This window comes from Penicillium verrucosum (assembly GCF_028828655.1).
Source record: "Penicillium verrucosum strain IBT 35672 chromosome Unknown utg000001l_segment0_segment0, whole genome shotgun sequence".
NCBI classification, from domain to species: domain Eukaryota; kingdom Fungi; phylum Ascomycota; class Eurotiomycetes; order Eurotiales; family Aspergillaceae; genus Penicillium; species Penicillium verrucosum.
In genome coordinates, this window is record NW_026643210.1 from 5,612,939 (window position 1) to 5,632,248 (window position 19,310).

Sequence of the window (19,310 nt, forward strand, 5' to 3'; positions counted from 1 at the left end):
TCTCGAGTTCTCCTTTTATTTTATTCTCCTTAGATCTTTATTCATTCATTCGTTAAATTTACCCCAGTCACTCATTCAAAATCCAAAATGAAACCCCTCACTATTTCCTTCCTCCTAGGCCTCGCCAGCCTCGCCACAGCCCGCACCGACCTGGAAGGCTGCGTCTCCTCGAAAGTCATATTCGACCACTACTACGCCAGCTACCTCTGGTACGTCCCAGACAGCGGCGAGATCTGCTCATTCCTCGACTGTGGCGGCGGCCGGGCTCCCCCAAAGACCACCCAACCAGGCTGTCCCCAATACTCCGGAACCGCAACGCTTACTGCAGACTACCTGGAGGGCTGGGGACCCAATGGCAAACAAGCTGCCTCTACAAGCACCGTGGCGTCGACCGCTTCGTCGACCACTGATATTGTGCTCGCGTCCGCAACACAGACTTCTGAGGCGTCGGACTCGTCTTCCGCGTCTTCTTTTTCTTCTTCGTCCCCGTCCGGCACTCAAACTGCCGATAGCATGATCACCAATGCGCCCTCTGGTCTTACTGTTTCCACCTCGTCGGCCTCGAACACTGGTAGCGCTACTTCGACTTCTGCTGCGGCTGCGGCGACTAGCTCGTCCGCTTTCAATGCTGCTGCTAGCACCCCCACCTCCAATGTCGCCGGTGTCATGGCTGTAATGGCTGCTATGGTCGGAGTCATGGTTCTGTAGTTTTGACTTAATTGTGTATTTTTACCTTGTGGAGTTAGATTATACTCGGCTTTGGAGAGGAGACAGGCTCGAGTCTCGATGAATAGTTGGAATAACAGTCGGACTCGCCCAAGCCAAATCTCTGCGCATACCCACCAGCACGTAGCATAGCACCACTACCCGACCAGGGAAGAAAAGTTTGAGCCGCATCGCCGATCTACACGACCCACCATCTTGGCGAGCTAGAGCTAGGTTCTCTCCACATTATGTACTTTGAAATCGGTTACTTCTAGTAGTAATCTTATACATTAGTTGCACACTGGAAATAAATTATTATTACACATTGAGGTATGTATAAGTAGTTGAAGATCTATCTCCGCTGTAGACCTAGACGTAGCTACATATCAACTACATGTATTGTCCATACATGGGTGGAATTTCACCAAAAGGAAACAGCAGATCGAGGGGCGAATCCATCATGAAGTCGTTGGCCATCGGGGCGACAGTGGAAGACAGGGATTTTTGTTCGAGTGCATCTTTTCTCCGCCGATGCATATTTTTAATCATTTGCGCGCGATTCCTCATCCTTCCAAATACCTCCGGCAATTCAGTCGACTTTGGATCCTGTGCACGGGCCTGTTCGTAAAGCGGAAGTTCTACTTCAAATTTGGAAGCTATAGCATCGACGGTCTGGTCGAGGTCTATTGTGCTTTCGACGTATGCTCGGTCCCATCCGGGGTGATCATAAAGAGAAAGTTGGGAAAGAGCGACGATTGCCTTTCCGAATTGACAGGTCGTGGTGAAAGGGAAGAAAGGGAACAGGGCAGAGGGGAGAGAGCGGATGGTTTGGAAAAAGGAGGTTGTCGCTTGCAGGCAGCGGAAAAGAAAATCCAATTGCATGAGAGGGTGATCACCGTAGTTTGATTTGGAGGCGTCAGTGTTGAGGGCAATTCGATAAAGATTTATCTCGACTGTATCATAATGAAGCTTCAAAAAGGCTGTCATCGTTGTTAGATCATTGTTAAGTTGTGCGCAACGACGAGGGCATAACTAACCAGAGTGCGGTGACTCGCTCGGCATGTGAGCTTTGAGTTGCTTAAGCTCGGCCTCGAGCCATCGTATGCTTAGTCCAAGAGACGGAGGTGCTGATGAAACAGACGAAGAGTAGAGCTCGGTCTGGTATAGTGTGTGATGGATCCTATCTGCGACATTCATCGCTCGCACTAACTGTACCATAGAGGCATCTGTGGGATATTCAGCGATCTGGTCTAGAACATTGCAGCATTCGTCTGTGTATTTTGTAAAGCGAATAATCGACCCCAAGTCTTTAACACATGTCGAGAGCCTTTGAAATATTAGCTTATGTCCAGCAAGTCTAGAGGTCATACACATACATGGTAATTAGATAATAACACCCAAGATAGGTGCGTCTCTCTTCTAGTGTGCGGACCGGATTATGATGGTCCTCATTTATAGTATCCTTTAAATAAGTCAAGGGATAGTTCAGGCTTTTTTGGTAAGCCATCTCTTGATTCAGGCCCAAGCTGACGGATTGTGCCACGAGTAAGTGTATATTTGTATCGAGTTGGGTGGTGCTTCGAATGACATGATGAGGCTCTTCGGTTTTGGGCACATTGAGGGGAGGTTCATTAGGTCTCGGGAAACGACTGACTGAGATGAACCAAGCCACATTGAGTAGAAGGCCCTGGAGTAGATCCAGGCTATGTTCTCCCCCTTATGACGATATGCTCGGCGACATATTCTTGTACTGCGTCCACGATTTGTCGCTGGCGTGGAGGGTTTTGGCACGCGACCATTGAAATATTCAGATAGAGGAATGGTTTCTCTCGTCGCAGTTCCTCTGCGGTGACATGCGGAGGGATCACGAGAAATGGAAAGAGCGGGAGCATTTTCTCAAAGAACACTTCCATCCACAGCTGGTCTTCGGCTTCATCGGGAGCAGCGATGTTATGTTCAAAGGTAGATGATGATTCCGTTGCTGGGCCACTTCCTAGTCGTTCTCTGGAATTTTGTTCCGAGGCTGCCAGCATGGCAACCATGCGGTCTAATTTAGCCTCGAGTGTAGCAACATCTCTAGCTAGAACGTTAGGGGTCTCTTGGTGGGAGGACGGTTGTTATAAATGGTGAACACTTACGAGCCATTTGCGGCTGATTTCTTTTCACGGCGATGGGTTCCAGGTAGTTGAGCTCCACATTCTTTTCCCAGGCGATGACAACTAACAAAAAGTCAATATGGGTTTAAATGTATGAAGTCAACTGTCAACTATTTATTGTATACTCACCGTTTACAAGGACCATGTGTTTCCGGGAAACATCGTACTTTGGCCTTGGCACAGGTTAGGCATGCTTTGGGGTGACGGGTCCCGACTCCGTCCTCCATAACATCTTATCATACACAAATGAGGCTGTAAGTAGGATCAGATTAGAGGGAGATGCAGGAGCAGTTAATGGAGATGACTCAAGTCCGATGTCTCCAAACGGGAAGAAATTAAGAAGCGGGACTCCACAGTTGGTTGCATTTCTATTGGTAGAGACCAATATCACTGTGGGCCTCACTACTATATAAGCCTCCTTTTTATATCCAAAGATCCATAGTATAACTAACTGTGTCTATGATGGCAGTCTTAACATTGAAGAATCCAACATTCTTCAAAAAGAGTGATGTTGAATTCTCAGCGGAGAGAGAGGTGATGATGCCATTAGGCATGTTTGCAATGATGGCATCGGCCAGGACGAGAGATCCCACGCCCTGTTATTTGATTGACGAGGATGATTATCACCCGGATCTCCGAAGTATCCGATCGATCATATCAGTTGTTTATTACCTCAATGATCGCCGAGTTCATTCTCGGATGGTCTATGCTGCGAACTTGGTATGTTCTGAGCTTGCATTAGCTGATCAAGAATGGATGGATGTCACTCAATTCCTGAAAGTCTAGGCAGACGGAGGAGACATTTCTCGTCATAGTATCGCCGTGATCTTAGAATCTCAACGTCAAGATAAAACCTCAATAAACATCACGACGCTCGTGAACCATCATCATATACAACATAGCTACTCCGCATATAGTCCCCATCCTGCATATTCCGCCACATATCCCAAAGACCCTTCGACGAACATTTCATCCACCCTGGGAACAGCGAATTGCGATCCTGTTCTTGCCCCGCCTCTACCAGCTTTATATAATGCGCGATGCGCCGTTTTATCGGAAGCTCCGTAGGTATGGGCGCATTCTGAAGGGAGTTAAAACGTTCATCGACGACGATAAACATACGGTAGCTAGAGAATTTATCGGCCCTGCCCTACTCCTCTGCCCAAGCTTCAAACTAAGTGCAGAGCTGGTCTATTGATAGACTATTAAAGTGGGTAGCATCGTCTATGACACGTGGTTTGTATGCGGCCCATAATTCATCGAAGATAGCCTCGTCGGCTTGATCTGCTGTGCGGGGATTCTCGAGGAGAGATTTGTATTGCTTATAAAATCCGTCCTTTATGTATACTGTCATGAGGTCGACAACGTTGGCGAAAGCAACGTCATACTCTGGGGTGTAGATTGTGCGATATATCGTGAAGCCCCAGGTTGGTTCGACCCTTTTGAGCCAGTCGTGAAGACTGCCAAGGTGTTTTGGAAGCCAGGGACATAGCTTCCCAGCTGACAGAAGATTGGACATGGTGCTTTTTGGGGGTTTTGGGTGGGCTTGTCAAGTATGAACTTTTGAGCGAGTAATGTCGGGATCTGCTTATCGGCGAAATGGCCGTCCCCGCAATTCGCAACCGCTCCGATATCATCCCAGTCTCCCCCTCATCTCTTCTTCACATTCCCAACCATGGCTACCTTCTTAAAAAAGCCCCTCAAATTGGCTCTTGTCCAGCTCGCATCAGGTTTGAAGCCCTAGAACTGCCTATTTCTTTTCCATCTAACCGAACCATCTAGGGGCGGACAAGGCCGTGAACCTCACTCATGCTCGGAGTAAAGTCCTTGAAGCTGCAAAGGCTGGCGCAGGATTGATTGTCCTTCCCGAGTGCTTCAACTCGCCCTATGGCACGAATTTCTTCCCCAAATACGCTGAGACCCTCCTTCCCTCTCCTCCCACGGCTGAACAATCGCCCTCCTTCCACGCCCTGTCGGCCATCGCCGTGGAAGCAAATGCATACCTTATCGGCGGAAGTATTCCCGAGCTGGAGCCATCCACCAAGAAGTACTACAATACCTCGCTGGTCTTCTCACCGACAGGCGCCTTGATCGGCACCCACCGCAAGACGCATCTGTTCGACATCGATATCCCGGGCAAGATTCAGTTCAAGGAGAGCGATGTACTTTCACCTGGCAACCAGCTGACAGTCATTGATCTCCCCGAGTACGGAAAGATGGCTCTGGCCATCTGCTACGATATTCGTTTCCCAGAGGCAGCGATGATCGCTGCCCGCCAGGGCGCTTTCCTCCTCGTTTACCCGGGGGCCTTCAACACTACCACCGGTCCTTTGCACTGGTCGCTCCTTGCTCGGGCAAGAGCTGTTGATAACCAGTCATATGTGGCGCTCTGCAGCCCGGCGCGTGATCTAGATGCCGCCTACCACGCCTATGGTCACAGCTTGGTCGCTGACCCCAGTGCAAATATTCTCTCTGAAGCTGAAGAGAAGGAGACCATTATTTACGCTGACTTGGATAATGATTCGATTGCGAACATCCGCAGTGGAATTCCTATCTCCAACCAGCGACGGTTTGACCTTTATCCCGATGTGAGCGCAGGCCAGAAGTAATGTAGGGGTTATTTGTTGGAAGATATATCAAATTTGATCTAAAGATTATAGTTTAAACCTCCTAAATATTTCAAAATTAGGAGTATGAATTTTGATAGTTGAATATAAGGTCATTATTGCCTAAGGCATCAATATCCACACCCAAAATATCCAAAAGTATCATTGGCTGTAACACTGCCCCACTCTGTCCAATCAGACCCCGCACAGTCAAGCGAGACCACACTGAATTTCACACGAAAATCGACCGCGAATTCTCCTTCTGACAATCGATCACTTCCGCCCACCGTCGACCACCCCTTCAGTCAGTCTCCTCAATTACCACTCCGAAATACCCCTCTAACCTTCTCCGCAGAGATGTCCAACGTCAAGACCGGCAACAAGCGCTCGGCTATCGCCGATGTGGTGTCTCGCGAGTACACCATCAACCTGCACAAGCGAGTATGTTGAACATAAACCCTTTCCCAGTCTACCTGCGACGATTCGAATACGATTCAGTTCTGGAGGCATATAATGGACAGAGAACAAGAAACTTTTCCTGTAAAATGGAATTTGTGACGGAAAAGAATGTGTGTGGTGTGGATTGGTGTGTGTGTGCGTTCAAGGGTAGAATGGGAAACCAATCACCTTGTTATGTCACACCACCATCCTCACCATGACCTGTGGAGAAATCTGCAGGTAGGACATGGCATTTTGTCTTTTGTCTGCTTTGCGATAGAGACAGCCGAGAGGAGATCTTGAAAAAGTCTTCGCTCGCATCCACACATATCCGCACCCGGAACACAAAAGAAGAATTAGTTTTATGAAGTCCACTATGGCCGAAAGACCAGAAACATTCATCGTGCAGAGTTTTCTCTAGCAGATGGCATTCGGGCGGAAGACTGATTGCAACTTCTTTTCCGGAATTATAGTGCCACGGCGTCAGCTTCAAGAAGCGTGCTCCTAAGGCTATCAAGGAGATCCGCGCCTTCGCTGAGCAGGCTATGGTAAGTTTTTTTTTGAGCGATGCTCTCTATCTCCCCTGACACCCTTGGGAATCAGTTCGCTAACATGCTCAACTCATCAATAGGGCACCAAGGATGTCCGCGTCGACCCCCAGCTGAACAAGAAGGTCTGGGAAGCCGGTATCAAGGGTGTTCCCTTCCGTCTCCGTGTCCGCATCTCCCGCAAGCGTAACGACGAGGAGAACGCCAAGGAGCGCCTCTACTCCCACGTCCAGGCCGTCAACGTCAAGGACCCCAAGGGTCTCCACACCACCACCGTCGATGACGCTTAAGCGTGTCGCTTTTCGTTAGCATCTATGATTCCATGTTCCTAGCTGGGGTGTGGTGGGGTTTTACAAAATACAAAATACCTTTTCCCATTGGGGCTTCTTTATACTTTTTGTCTTAGTATCGTAGTATCAATTCCACTGTATTTGGCATGTCCTACAGCATCAAGAGCAACACGACAGGAGTTAGTTCAAGGTCATTCAATTACACCACCTAGTTCTCCACTTTCATATGGTTTGGATTCCTTGGAACCTGATGGCCAACCTATATGTACTTGCTCGTGCTCGGCAACAGTACATCTCAATGTGGGATTCGAGGTCTTCATGCAAGTGAGTACCAAGTCTCTAGGAATTATCTGTTCCTTGCTAGTTTCACTTGGGAGAGAACAAGCATTATGTTCATGCCAGCGAACGGCCGTTCACTCTGGATCCAGATTTGCTTATTTTGTAACATCTTAGGTCTTCTCATTCGTATCAAACCTACTTGGTGTTCTTTTTTATATTTGTATTCTAAAAAATGATGGAACTAGATAGAGTCTAATTTGTTTCTCAGAACGAACGATTGTAGGGACTTGAAGAGGATTGTGAAGAGAAAGCTGGTAGTCTTTCTTGGCTAATCCGGTGTCCTGGCATGAAGCAAAGGGGAAAGAAATCATAAGTATCGCTTAAGGGCTTGAGTAACGAGAAAAACATAAATATATCTTGCATGGATAAAGCATCTAGGCACAGAAGACATTAAACCTTCCATGGGTAGCTAGTATATATATCTGTTGTAGTAGCATAAACAATCGGAGAAAAGTCCAACAAACAAGTATATATCTAGGTAAAATGCTGTATATCATACTATTTATCTGCTTCTACTCATGCCTACATAGCTACATAACATCAAATCGAGTAAAACCAAAGTAGAAAACTGACGTTGAAACAGCAAAGCATCGAAGACCGTGGAAGCCAGGGCGGTGAGTGAGAGCTCCCCAAACTGCCGACGTGAGGACATCATATCAGCTCTCTTGCAGTCCGCATCAACCATCAACATCTCCAATTCCGTCCGACTTTACCTACCTTCCTCTCTTGATTCAGCATCTTTTCCTCTATCAGTGACTTCAACTCAAACAAGCACCCACATCTCCACCATGGAGGCCAAGATCCCCGACTTCTTGCTCGAGCAGCAAGCACAAGGAAGCCCAGAGACACAACCCTACTTCCTCACCTTTGAAGACTACTGGGAGCGCAAACTATGGCACCAGCTTACAGACTCATTGGTCGAGTTCTTCCGCATGCCAGAGAGTGCTCCGCACCGCTTAGCCCTGTTTAAGACATTCGTGCTCAGTTTCGCCGACCGGGTCAACCAGCTCAAGTTTGTGTCGCTGGGGTTGATGGCAGCAACAGAATGCACAGGTTGGTGGCCCACAATTTATCCTAGAAGCTCCAAAATCCACCTATGATGAGCATTCGGTTACGTTGATGTAGGCTAACCATCCCCCCCTCTAGATGATCAAGAACGACTTGCTTTCCTCACATCCCTCGCTACCAAGACGGATACGGCCGATACACAGGATGCATATGTCTACGCGCTCGCTGACGTGGCCAACGTCAAGCTGTCGCTGAAGGATTTGGACGGAGCACAGACAGACCTGGCCACCTGCCAGCGGGTGCTGGACACGTTCGACTCGGTCGAGACCGTTGTGCACGCCTCATTCTACAAAGTGAACGCGGACTACTACCACGTATGTGATTTTGCAGAATCCTGTCTCTAGCCAGACACGGCCACTCGAGATGAAAACTAACACCACTCTCCAACAGTCTAAGCAAGAATTCGCCTCCTTCTACAAAAACGCCCTTCTCTACCTCGCCTGCATTGACCTGGAAGAACTCCCCGAGACCGAGCGCGCATCGCGTGCCTACAACCTCAGCGTAGCGGCCCTGGTATCAGAGACGATCTACAACTTCGGAGAGCTCCTCCTGCACCCGATTCTGGACTCCCTCACCGAGACCCCACACAACTGGCTCCGCGAGCTTCTCTTCGCCTTCAACCGGGGTGACTTGACTGCCTACGACGTGCTGGCCGGTAACATCAGCAAGAACAAGCTGTTGGAGTCACACCGGGTATTCCTGTACCAGAAGATCTCGCTCTCGGCACTCACGGAGATGGTCTTCCACCGCCCCCCCTCATGACCGCTCTCTCTCCTTCCAGGCTATCGCTTCCGAGACTAAGGTTCAGCCCGACGAGATCGAGCATCTCGTTATGAAGGCTTTGTCGCTTGGTTTGCTGCGTGGATCTATTGATCAGGTTGCTCAGGTTGCACAGATCCACTGGGTTCAGCCTAAGGTTCTGGATATGAATCAGATCGATGGTATGCGAAACCGTCTTAAGGATTGGGATGCTGGTGTTAATCAGCTCGGTCACTGGATCGAGGGAGCTGGTAAAGATGTTTGGGCTGCATAGATGTGTCTCATCTTCACTTGTGTTCTGATCAGGTTCTATTATAATGAATACAATGGTGTCGTCTGTTATGATTCTAGTATATTTGTAATTCTCAAGGAAGAATAGGAAGAATAGGAAGAATAGCTATGACATTTCATATAATCCCAGTACCAAAAAAAGAATCTACACACTTACGCTCCATTAATCGAACACTGCAAAGCCGCAAAATTAGGCGTATCAATCCCCGTCCGATTATGACATCCTTCAGGTTTATAATACTGCGCCACCCCATCGAAGCAATCACAATCTTTCTTACTGAACGAAGAACAATACCCACCCTTAACAATCCACGACTGCGGTTTCTCAAGCTTACTCGAATCACAACTACTCCACGTGAAACCATTATCCGTCCACCATTTACAGGTAACACCTGTCTCGGTGAACTTGCTATTCAGACCACCATGGAGCGCTAAGCAGCCCTCACCATCGAGGAACTCCTTGTTATACCCCTCGAGATGGTAGTAGTCGCCCTCGCAGCCTCTCTTGCTGTACAATGTGATTTCCCACGGAGCTACCCAAGGATAATTGGTTCCCTTTGGTTCAGGTGGTGCCTTTGCTTTTGTTTTTGTTGTAGTTGATTGTTTAGTTGTTGTTGTAATTCCCTTGGCCTTGGTAGTAGTAGTAGTGGACTTGGGCTTGGAGGTGGGTTTTGAGCCGGCGCCGCCGGTTGCCTTTGCATTGCCAGTCATTTTGGATTTCGGCGCTTCTGTCGCTCCTCTCACGGTGGCTGTAGGACCAGCAGGGGGTGCACGGTAATTCTGACAATATAGATCGGAGGTACCACATTGACCCCAGAAAGCACACTGTTTGATTATTAGAACTGGGTACTAGGTACTGGGTGTATAAGACGGATTGGACTAAGCCATTGGGGTCACTTAGTTAGGTACTCACGCATTTAGACGCAGCACATGGGTTCATGCCGGCGAGGTCGGCCCATTTGGCCGGACGTGTTGTCCCAGGTACCTGTGGACCGCAGGTAGCTTGAGGAAGGGCCATTGGCATTGGGGGTTTACCTGTACTGAGACAGATAAAGTCACCCTGGTATAACTGTTTGCATCCGAGCCATGCCCAAGTGTTTTTATTGAAGGATTCGATATCAGCTTCGGTGATATGGTGTGCTTTTGCAATCAAGGCACAGGTATCATATCCCTGGATGAGATATTTGAAACAAAAGCCGTTTTTGGTTGGGACTGGGGCGGTTGCTGTTGTGAGATGGAGTAGGAGAAGCCATAGAGCAAGAAAGTCGATTCGAAAGAGACCCATCTTCTTGTATAGATCTTGGAGATGCACCCATTTTATCGAGGAACAAGGCTTGTCATTCTTTATATAGAAGTGGTAGGGGGGACCGTGGACTGAAACTGAGACTGGATAGAGGTGCATGAAAGGAATAGAACACTGTTTCTGATTTCGGGCCAGTCTCATGGACATTGGTCAAGAACGATTCTACATTGATGCACTTGATGCACTTGATGAATGTGAGATGTTAGTATTGTTCATGGGCTATAACAAAGATTCGGGGGAAATGTGTTGCGTCGGAAGATGAACATCCTAGATGCTTTCATTGTTCGCTTGAATCAGCCGTGCATGACCTCTGCAATGTAGTACGTTTACAAAGTTGGCACGGTCTTTGTTTAGCCTCGCCTTGGGCTCTTCTGGCGTCGAATGGCAAATGTTCTTTGATGGTAACCTGTTATCGTGAGGTGAGAGATACACCCTAAAGTAAGAATTAGAAACATGTACGGCGTGGCAAATGAAACACATCCAAGGGGAGTAGAGTATCTAGCTACATTCTGTATTCGCACCTTGGATGCCAACAGTTGATATTTGGACTCCCTGCTGTCAGCTCGTGGCATGCAATGCTCTTGCCTGGTCCCTGTCTTTGTTTCGGTAGTTATAGCATGGACTTGTATTTATTAATATCCTATATCATCAGACCAATGCAACCGCATGACAGAACAATGTACAACAATATAATCAGAACATCGACGATCCCAGAAGCACACAGCCAATCAACCAAGCTGGCCACCACACACACCAAACAACGACCTGAGTCCACATACCCCAAACATCCCAACCGAAAGCCGCCTGGGTGAGGACAGCCTCGACCGAGACCCCCATATAGCAGCAGACACCTAGAAGAACAGTTGGTGGGGAGAGAAGGTTGAGAAGCACTAGACCCAGACTGGAAGTTGCCAAGCGGAATGGCGCGGAGCCTCGCAGGCGAGTGATGAAGCTAAGCGGCGCGCAGAGTAGACCAATCATGAATGAAAGGGAGAAGTTGAGAGTGGCGAGGGTTGAGAGGGAGAGACCTAGTAGGAGGAGGGAGAAGGATTTTATAAGGTGGTACTGTTGGGGAATGATTGGTTTTGATAGACCGAGGCCGTTAGAGAGGATTGCGGCGAGGAAGAGAGGAAGGATGATGTCCACGACCACAAATATGTAGGTGGTAGTTGTGAAGTACTGTAGACTTGTTAGCGGCTATTGTTATTCTGACCGTGGGCTGGCAGTTCTCACCTGGTGGAAGACGTTATTAAAGACCCAGAGCGGGACAAGACCGAGTAGATGGAGTCCGACAACAAGCGAGAGTGGTAGAGCAAGGTGTCGTTCCGCAATGCTAATTGTATTGGGCTTCTCCTTCTCTTCGGTAGGTGCTTTCTCATTCTTGGGGTTGGCACTTGGCTTGCTCTCTGGGTAGTACCCAGTGCGAATCCAGAGGGCAATTGCCATGATAGTGAAATTTCCAGCGATCAGCATGGCACTGGGCAAATAGGTTCCAATGCTGACAAAACGGTTGGACTGCATGAGCAGGTAGAAGAAAAAGCTCTGGTGCAGGTGCTCCAGCAAGTTATTCAAGCTGCGGCAAAGAGACTCAATCGTCCGGCCTAGAGCCATTTCGTCCTCCCACCCCTCGCCCTTGGTCTGCAGGGTGATAGCGTCGATATGATACGGCATAAAGCTGCTGTGTGCACCGGTAGCATACCCGAGGCCCTGCTTGGTCATACCACGGAACATGGTCTGTAAACGATGCTCGTAGCTGTCGTCGTGGCCCCACATTTCTTGTAAGTTAGCCCCGATACCCATCTGGCCGCCTGCAATGGCTACAGCGGTGTTGAACAGGTCGAGGTTGGGGAGTTGACCATTGACTCCATCATATACAATATGGAGCGTCTGGAACCGGTGATCGAATGGGTATTCGATAACTAGTGCACCTTGCAACGCTCCACTCTTTAAAGGAAGTGGCTGTACGGAGGCTGGGTGCATATCGTGGTAGGCATCGATCCAAGCCTGTGTTCCAGTTTTGCTGTCCGGGGTAATTAGGAAAATAATGTCCTTGGACCATAATGACCATCCTAGCATCAACCGTCAATAACCAGACTAGGAGCGCAACCACGAAACAACTCACTCTTGAAATATCTCGCCAATGTCAGGGCAAGAGTGACACCGTTCAAGTTCAACTCATCATCAGCCGTTAGCCATGGCGCAACCAGCACAATTGCCTCTGTGGCATCACCGCGCGGCGCATGGATAATAGCATAAGTGTTCTCTCCCTGGTGGGTAATCCCAGCGGAGGTATATTCGTATTTTTGTGTAGCAACTTTAAGGCCTGCTGCATGCAAGATTGACTGCAATTTGTCCGAGACCCTGTTGAAGTATCAGCGAATTAGCCCCGCCTGTACCGGGTTCATTCGACCTACGCCGCTGTCACTTCCGCCTCGTGTTTTTGGCCGCCTCTCGCTTGTCCATCATTCAACAATCCTTCCAGTTCTTTCTTGTAACCACGGAATATGTTCTGCTCGCTTCCGGTGAAATATGCATGGACTTGGCCCGGCAGGAGCGCATTCTCGGAGATGTAGGTTTGTCGGGAGTACTCGTTCAGAGGTAGGAGCAGTAGCCACACAACGCCGACGACAATGCAGAGAAAGGATAGGAGATTCGGGAGGCGAACAAAAACAAGGTGGGGGGTTATTCCCCAAGTTGCGGATTGCAGCTGGCATCTTGTTAGTTGGGGGGTGTCTCCGGTGCTGGTGTCAGGAAAGACAGGTGGTATTCCAGCTTGCTCACATTTCAACGCCATTGAGTAATGACCATCGGGAAACTAGTTCCCGTGCCGTGAAGGCGAAGCCGTTAAATGAGTGGAATTAATTGGGACTGAACTGGAGTTGTTACAAGTCAACAGTGGAGATCGAGAGCTCCGTTGTTTATGCGCGGAGAAGTGGAATGAATTTACGCCCAACCGACAAAGACCAACCGTGCAAATTAAATGTGAGTATGCACACGCTATGCTATTATCCAATATCCCCCGAGTCTGCAACAATATAAAGTACTATAGTGGAAAATATACATTAAAATGAGAAATGAAGAATGCGTCAATATCCGGAATCATGCTCCAAGGCGCTGGGTAGATCCCAAGTAGCTCATGGGTGTTTGGTTGCCGTTGGCGCCGGCAGGGTTGGTGGTGGGAAGAACTCCATAGCGACCGTAGGTCTTCTGGTCGACGGAGACGTAGTGAGGTAGGCGTCCCAGGAGGTTCAGCTTGCCCTCGATCCAGCGGAGAACCTTCTCAGGGGGCACAAACACCTTGAGGTATCCGAGGCCGACTAGCGACAATTAGCAGCGAAAAAAAGGGAAAGTTAGAGAAGGGAACTTACGGAGGTATCCGACAAGAATTGCACAGAGATGACCGAGGAAGCTCACGTTCGAGATGAGGATAGATACAACGACACATGCGAACAGGGGTGAAGTCCAGGTGGGAATCTTGTATGGGCCAAGACTAAAGGGCGTTAGTAAGATTGGAGCAAGATATTTCCAATTGAATCATACCTGAAGTTGGGGTGAGACTTGTAGGTCTTGATAGCTTCAGAACCGAGAAGCAGGAAAACCCAGATGCTGGATTGAAGGTCAGTTACCGAAACATTCAACACTCAACCTGGTGACCTGAAGCTTACCTTGCGCCGACCACTGAAGTATTCCTGTGTAGGATGAACCTCTCAATCAAGATATAAAGACCAGCAGGGACAGTCGAGAGAGCTAAATTATCCAACATTAGTCAAGATGGCCCACAAGCATTGCTTTTCCCCGAGAGTACTCACGTCCAATAAACAACGCAATAGCAGTCAAAGTGCCATGCTCGGCCTCAAAGCGCTCCAGCAGCGGTGTGACTGCCAGAGCATTAAAGAAAGCATGGAAGAAGCCAGTATGGATAATGGGATAAGTGTTCAGTCGGTACACTAGTAACACCATGAAGTCAGCACGCGCCCAATATTCTCCTGTATACAGCATGGAATCAAACATACTAGTCCCCAGGTTAATCTCCTCTGGAATCAAAGCACCCCACTGCACGACACTCCACATGGTCTGGAATTCAAGCAGCCAGAAGGCCAGAATGACCAGCAGCACCAGTCTGGTGAACAGCGGTAGTCGGAGGAGGTATGTTCGTATGCGACCCGGATTGAAAGGCAACGGGGGTAAAGCGGCGGGAGTCGCCATGATTTCTGAAAGCTGATATTTCGTTTACTATCACTGTCGAATAAATAGTATAATGATGATACCACTCAGGCCGGGAGTAGAGTTGGGCTGGCAAGTCGGGATATACCGCGACTCTGAAAGAGGGGATTTGCAGTCGGGGCAGGTAAGAAGAATTGACAATGTATTCAAGGGTCGGATGGCGGACCCAACAATTAATGACTGCGAAAGGAAGATCAACCGTTAGATTCTGTTTTCCTCAAAGTGCCGGGCCGGGCCCAGGGATAACTCACAAGGCGCACGCGATCTTTGATGGGAAAAGAAAACAAGACACAAAGTAAGTCCTAATTAGAAACGAGTAAAAACTCCGAATGTCAAAGATCAGAAACAATTTAAAATAACCATTAGACTCGAAAAGAGATCGAGGGAGACCCGCGGCACCATTGAGGCGACTTGTTCGCGAAGTTACGCCCTGCGATAAAGACCAACCGCGCAACTATAAAGTCCGGACCCCCGAGGCTCGGGGGATAGTGATGAGTCCAATTGATTCCAATTTATCTCAACTTATCTCAATCTATTCCGTATTGGCTGCTTCAATGGTCTAATTTATCAGAGATCAAATAGTACTGCATATCACTATTTGCTGCTTCCATGTATAAAATCCACCAATTTATCTACAGGTGCTGGTTGAACCAGGCGATAGCCTGGCAGAAGGCCTGCTCCTTAGCCCACTTCTGCTTGGGGTCACTCAGATCGGCGCGCACACCGAAGCCGTGGCTGACACCACTGAACAGGTTGATCTGCCACGGCTGGGCAGCCTTGATAAGAATCTCCTCGGACTCATGACGAAGCTGGGTAGTGAAGATGGAGTCGGTCTCTGGTGAAACATGCGAAATTAGCCTTTGATACTTCTTTTCCAACTGAGATAGCAAACATTAACTTACCGGCAGCGGCGATAGACAAGGGGCCCTCAATGGCGCCGAGCTCCTCGTGAGTGATGAACGAGGGGTGCGCAGTGTAACCGACATCAATCTGGCCGGGCTTGAGGTTGCGGCAGACGTACTAAATCAGAATTGTTAGCACCACCGTTTGGAGGTTATATTTTTCGGAGATTGGATCTTCAGATCTGGACTATAAGTACATACCTTACCGCCGAAGCAGTAGCCCACAGCACCGATCTTCTTAACACCGAGAGTCTCACGGGCGTACTTAATAGTCGACTCAACAACGGGCTCAACGTTGGCGGGTTGGTGGTTGGGGAACCATGAAGGTAGGTCGGCCTTGCCAGATTCCATGGCGCTGAGACTGATCTGGTCGCCTTGGAAAATATCCGGGATGATAGTCAGGTAACCATTGTTGGCGAACTCGTCGGCGAGAAGCTGGGAGTTGATGAAGATGCCGAAGATATCGGCCAGGAAGATAATAGCCTTTTCAGGGTTCTTATCCTTAGGGTAGGCGATATAGGTGTTGACTGGAGAGTAGCTTGGTTAACAATGGGTTCTGTGGTGGGTTATGGGTGTGGCTGTAATTTGGGGAATTGAGTATCTTACCTCCGTCGATATTCTTAAGCTCACCAGTAGCAGCACCTTCGTGCTTGAAGCCAGAGGCACAGCAGGCAGCGGGAGGGTTGGAGGCCATTTTAATGTGAGGAGGGGTATGTAGAATGTAAAAATGAAAGGGGAGGGGGGTTTCTCCAAGTTTTTTGTTAAGTAAATAGGTAAATGGAGGGTCCCTCACTCACTGCTTATAAATGTCTCTTATCGGATGGATACGACCTGACCTTTTTTCCTTGTTCCCTCTGGCTTAAGGGCAGATTGGCCGGCAGTTTTCATTTTGATATCATTTTCTTCCAATCAGACTGGCTGTTCTATTTCCTCTTGACTATATTTTACCCCACTTACCCCTCATGGAGATCTGGATTTTTGTTAATAAGTTCATTCTAGGGCTAATTTTCCAGAGCTGATACTCAATGGTCTCGAATTGGTTTTTAATGCCTAACTTGGATATATATATGGGTTCTATTCATGTAGAATTGTATAGTCAACTAACAGAGGGGTATCTAATTGTCCTGTGGTAACCGGGACTCGGCACAACGGACACTCGGAGACTCGGGGATAAAACTCTAGGGCTGCTAAACTCCGGGAGGTACTTGTTTGGAGAGAACTTGAATTCATAAAAACACCTACACTGCATACATATATCATCTGGGAGACTGGGATATCCAGTCCCAATCAATCCCAATAACAATTATTACCACATTAGTCCATGCACAAAACGTCATAAAATATCATGTCCGAGGGTTTCCAAGGCACTGTCCTTCCCAGGGTATCTTGCTCTGCAGGGAATATTATGCCGCATGAAGGATTCACAAAAACAGAATGACTCCGTATATTCCGGCATGAAACAAACACCTCAGAAGCGTAAAGAAGGGGGGGGTATCAAAGGGAACATATCGTGAATTTTTCACTTGAAGTGGAAGTCTGGCCGTGAACGCTGGACACGCTTCACAGCCCAGGCCTTGACGGCAATGACAAAGACCTCATAAGCCATAATGAAAGCGCTAAAGCCCAGGCCAACAGTGAAGGTGAACATTGCGTCCAGTTCGTAGTACTCCATCGATTGAATCACATTACGGGTCTAGGGCAACGTTAGTCATGCTCTTGAGTGACACTATAAAGCTTATACGAGGATATGTGGGGGGTAGGTGTACTTACACTTAACATGAAAATCAGACCTCCAGAGATCAGACAGAATGCAGCAATGATCTCCGTCGGGGGACGAGCCGGGAGGTACGAGGTCGGTGGCTTGAGGTACAACATAACATATGTCATTCCGCGCGCCAGTGCAAACCCAACCAGCATGTTACCCCACTGCTTGTGTACCATAGTCGATGTCATGCTGTCCTGGTGGTGCGACCCCATCATCATGCCAAGCAACATGATGACCAGGGCTGGCATGGGGTTCAAGGAAACACCCTGCGACCTCGGTGGCGTCCAGGCTTCATCCGAGGTAGCATGAGCAGGGGTTTGGAGGATGGTGTTGTTGACCCAGTCGCGGATGCAACTAGATTCGAAAAGCATACCGGCCTATTTTAGGTTAGCCAGATTGATTCATATAAAGAGCGGGAGAGGAAGGAGATGAGATCGTACCAGACCGCCACCGAAGAACAGTATGGAAATCGAAACGTGCTCGAGATCTGTAGCAGACCATGGCTTACCCGCACCGGAGAGGTGCTCGAGGAAAACATTTGACGCGCCATATAGGAAAATGACGAACGACTCTGTAGCTTCACCCGATGGAACCTTGGCTTTCCAACCAACAATAGCCGCAGAGGGCTTCTTGTTCCAGGCCCAACCCAGATCTGCCCAGCAACCAATATAGCGTCCAAGGGTCAAGATACCATACCAGAAGAAGATACCACCCTTGATGAAGTGGGCAAGCCCGTTGAAGACGTCGCGGCCCCTCATGATACCACCGTAAGTCACGGCTCCACTCGCAATAGCCGCAAATCCGAATGGAAGAATGACACGGTCAACGATGTTATAGACGACATTCAGAACGCGGAGCACCCGGTTGGGGATCAGACCAGGGACAGTCTTAGACAGGAAGCGACCGACACCGGTGCGATGAATCCAGCCGTGTTGAGCGGCATCCCTCGCAGGTAGTTCGTCGGGCTTTTCAAATCCATCGTATTCGGTAGGCGAACCACAAGATGATCCAGGGCTATGGATAGAAGACGAGTTACTATCAGTACCTTGGCCGCTATCGCGAGACCAGCGACGCTCGCCCATCGCATCGGTGAGGCAAACACGCTCATTGTCATGGTCGTCGATCGCGACAGGCAAGAACGCATTATGTTGATAAGAGGGCGTGTGCGACTCGCCGCGGCCAGCGTAGGTAAAGAGCAAAGCCAGGACGACCTGGACACCGGCAACAAACGTGGCAACCCAGCCGAGCTTGTGGTGTGCATTGTTCTCGTAGAGGTCTGGGGTCTGGTTGTTATAGATAAATCCGAGGAGGACACCGAGAGCGTTGAAGGCCAAGAAGAGAAATTGCGATGGAATCGCGAGCCGTGAGCGCGCAATGCTCAGCATGACAGCTATTGGAGGAATCAGTTTCTGTCTGTTTTCTTTGCTTTGCGTTCACCGCGCAACAACACGAGGGCCACTTACCGACAGGAAGAACGAAGCACCATCCCAAAACCATCAGAGCAATGTGAGCTATAATGGGACTAGAGTGCTTGCTATATGCAAAATAGCTCATCGGACCAGCGGTGTTGTTTTGCATCATGGTGGGTTCAGGTTGCGGCGTGTCGGTGACTGCGTTCATATCCATTCTCATATCCATTGGTTCATCGCCGTGTGGAAGCGCGGTCGCGAGGGATGCGAGAAACAGAGTGACAGTTGCCGCCAATGCGAGATGAGTAGTTATAGGCCGCATTGGAAGGAAAATGTGTTATACTGCAAGAAATGATAATGTGCACGTTTGTATGTGCAAAAAATGCAAGTTGGTCGTGAGATATAGAGCTCCAACCAGCTGAGGGTCGAAGCTCTATGGAATTGTGACGTAGCGAACCTGTCAACCTTAGTTGGGCCCGTATTTTTTTCTTGTTTCTTTTTTTTTTT

General features: G+C 48.7%; 8 protein-coding genes across 8 annotated transcripts; 3 read left to right on the plus strand and 5 right to left on the minus strand.

Annotated features, from left to right (window-relative positions):
- Nucleotides 1-87: 87 nt before the first annotated feature.
- Nucleotides 88-708, plus strand: N7516_002073 (putative cell surface protein; the record flags this gene model as incomplete). Its single annotated transcript, XM_057214793.1, has 1 exon — nt 88-708. The coding sequence occupies one exon, from the start codon at nt 88-90 to the stop codon at nt 706-708; it is 621 nt and encodes a 206-aa protein (XP_057076676.1).
- Nucleotides 709-1,095: 387 nt separating this feature from the next.
- N7516_002074 (fungal specific transcription factor domain-containing protein) lies at nt 1,096-3,415 on the minus strand (the record flags this gene model as incomplete). Its single annotated transcript, XM_057214794.1, has 7 exons — nt 1,096-1,685; nt 1,743-2,032; nt 2,082-2,392; nt 2,457-2,785; nt 2,844-2,924; nt 2,991-3,027; nt 3,314-3,415. The coding sequence occupies 7 exons, from the start codon at nt 3,413-3,415 to the stop codon at nt 1,096-1,098; spliced, it is 1,740 nt and encodes a 579-aa protein (XP_057076677.1).
- A 620-nt stretch (nt 3,416-4,035) lies between these two features.
- On the minus strand, nt 4,036-4,380 carry N7516_002075 (uncharacterized protein; the record flags this gene model as incomplete). The annotated part of the gene is made up of 1 exon (XM_057214795.1): nt 4,036-4,380. One exon carries the CDS (start codon nt 4,378-4,380, stop codon nt 4,036-4,038), a length of 345 nt encoding a protein of 114 aa, XP_057076678.1.
- Nucleotides 4,381-4,536: 156 nt separating this feature from the next.
- N7516_002076 (uncharacterized protein) lies at nt 4,537-6,743 on the plus strand (the record flags this gene model as incomplete). The annotated part of the gene is made up of 6 exons (XM_057214796.1): nt 4,537-4,591; nt 4,644-5,449; nt 5,678-5,771; nt 5,823-5,908; nt 6,379-6,453; nt 6,537-6,743. The coding sequence occupies 6 exons, from the start codon at nt 4,537-4,539 to the stop codon at nt 6,741-6,743; spliced, it is 1,323 nt and encodes a 440-aa protein (XP_057076679.1).
- Nucleotides 6,744-7,837: 1,094 nt separating this feature from the next.
- N7516_002077 (proteasome regulatory particle lid subunit RPN9) lies at nt 7,838-9,183 on the plus strand (the record flags this gene model as incomplete). Its single annotated transcript, XM_057214797.1, has 4 exons — nt 7,838-8,135; nt 8,229-8,464; nt 8,541-8,888; nt 8,932-9,183. Exons 1-4 carry the CDS (start codon nt 7,871-7,873, stop codon nt 9,181-9,183), a joined length of 1,101 nt encoding a protein of 366 aa, XP_057076680.1. The 5' UTR covers nt 7,838-7,870.
- Nucleotides 9,184-9,353: 170 nt separating this feature from the next.
- N7516_002078 (GPI-anchored transamidase subunit GAA1) lies at nt 9,354-14,755 on the minus strand (the record flags this gene model as incomplete). The annotated part of the gene is made up of 12 exons (XM_057214798.1): nt 14,517-14,755; nt 14,313-14,450; nt 14,169-14,250; nt 14,044-14,109; nt 13,872-13,993; nt 13,690-13,820; nt 12,918-13,318; nt 12,626-12,864; nt 11,737-12,572; nt 11,226-11,682; nt 10,114-10,499; nt 9,354-10,025 (listed from the first exon to the last, which is right to left on the minus strand). Exons 1-12 carry the CDS (start codon nt 14,707-14,709, stop codon nt 9,354-9,356), a joined length of 3,723 nt encoding a protein of 1,240 aa, XP_057076681.1. The 5' UTR covers nt 14,710-14,755.
- Nucleotides 14,756-15,359: 604 nt separating this feature from the next.
- N7516_002079 (dienelactone hydrolase family protein) lies at nt 15,360-16,323 on the minus strand (the record flags this gene model as incomplete). The annotated part of the gene is made up of 4 exons (XM_057214799.1): nt 15,360-15,562; nt 15,630-15,747; nt 15,831-16,156; nt 16,236-16,323. 4 exons carry the CDS (start codon nt 16,321-16,323, stop codon nt 15,360-15,362), a joined length of 735 nt encoding a protein of 244 aa, XP_057076682.1.
- Nucleotides 16,324-17,148: 825 nt separating this feature from the next.
- Nucleotides 17,149-19,125, minus strand: N7516_002080 (Ytp1 family protein; the record flags this gene model as incomplete). Its single annotated transcript, XM_057214800.1, has 4 exons — nt 17,149-17,322; nt 17,400-17,771; nt 17,835-18,784; nt 18,858-19,125. 4 exons carry the CDS (start codon nt 19,123-19,125, stop codon nt 17,149-17,151), a joined length of 1,764 nt encoding a protein of 587 aa, XP_057076683.1.
- Between the last annotated feature and the right edge of the window lie 185 nt (nt 19,126-19,310).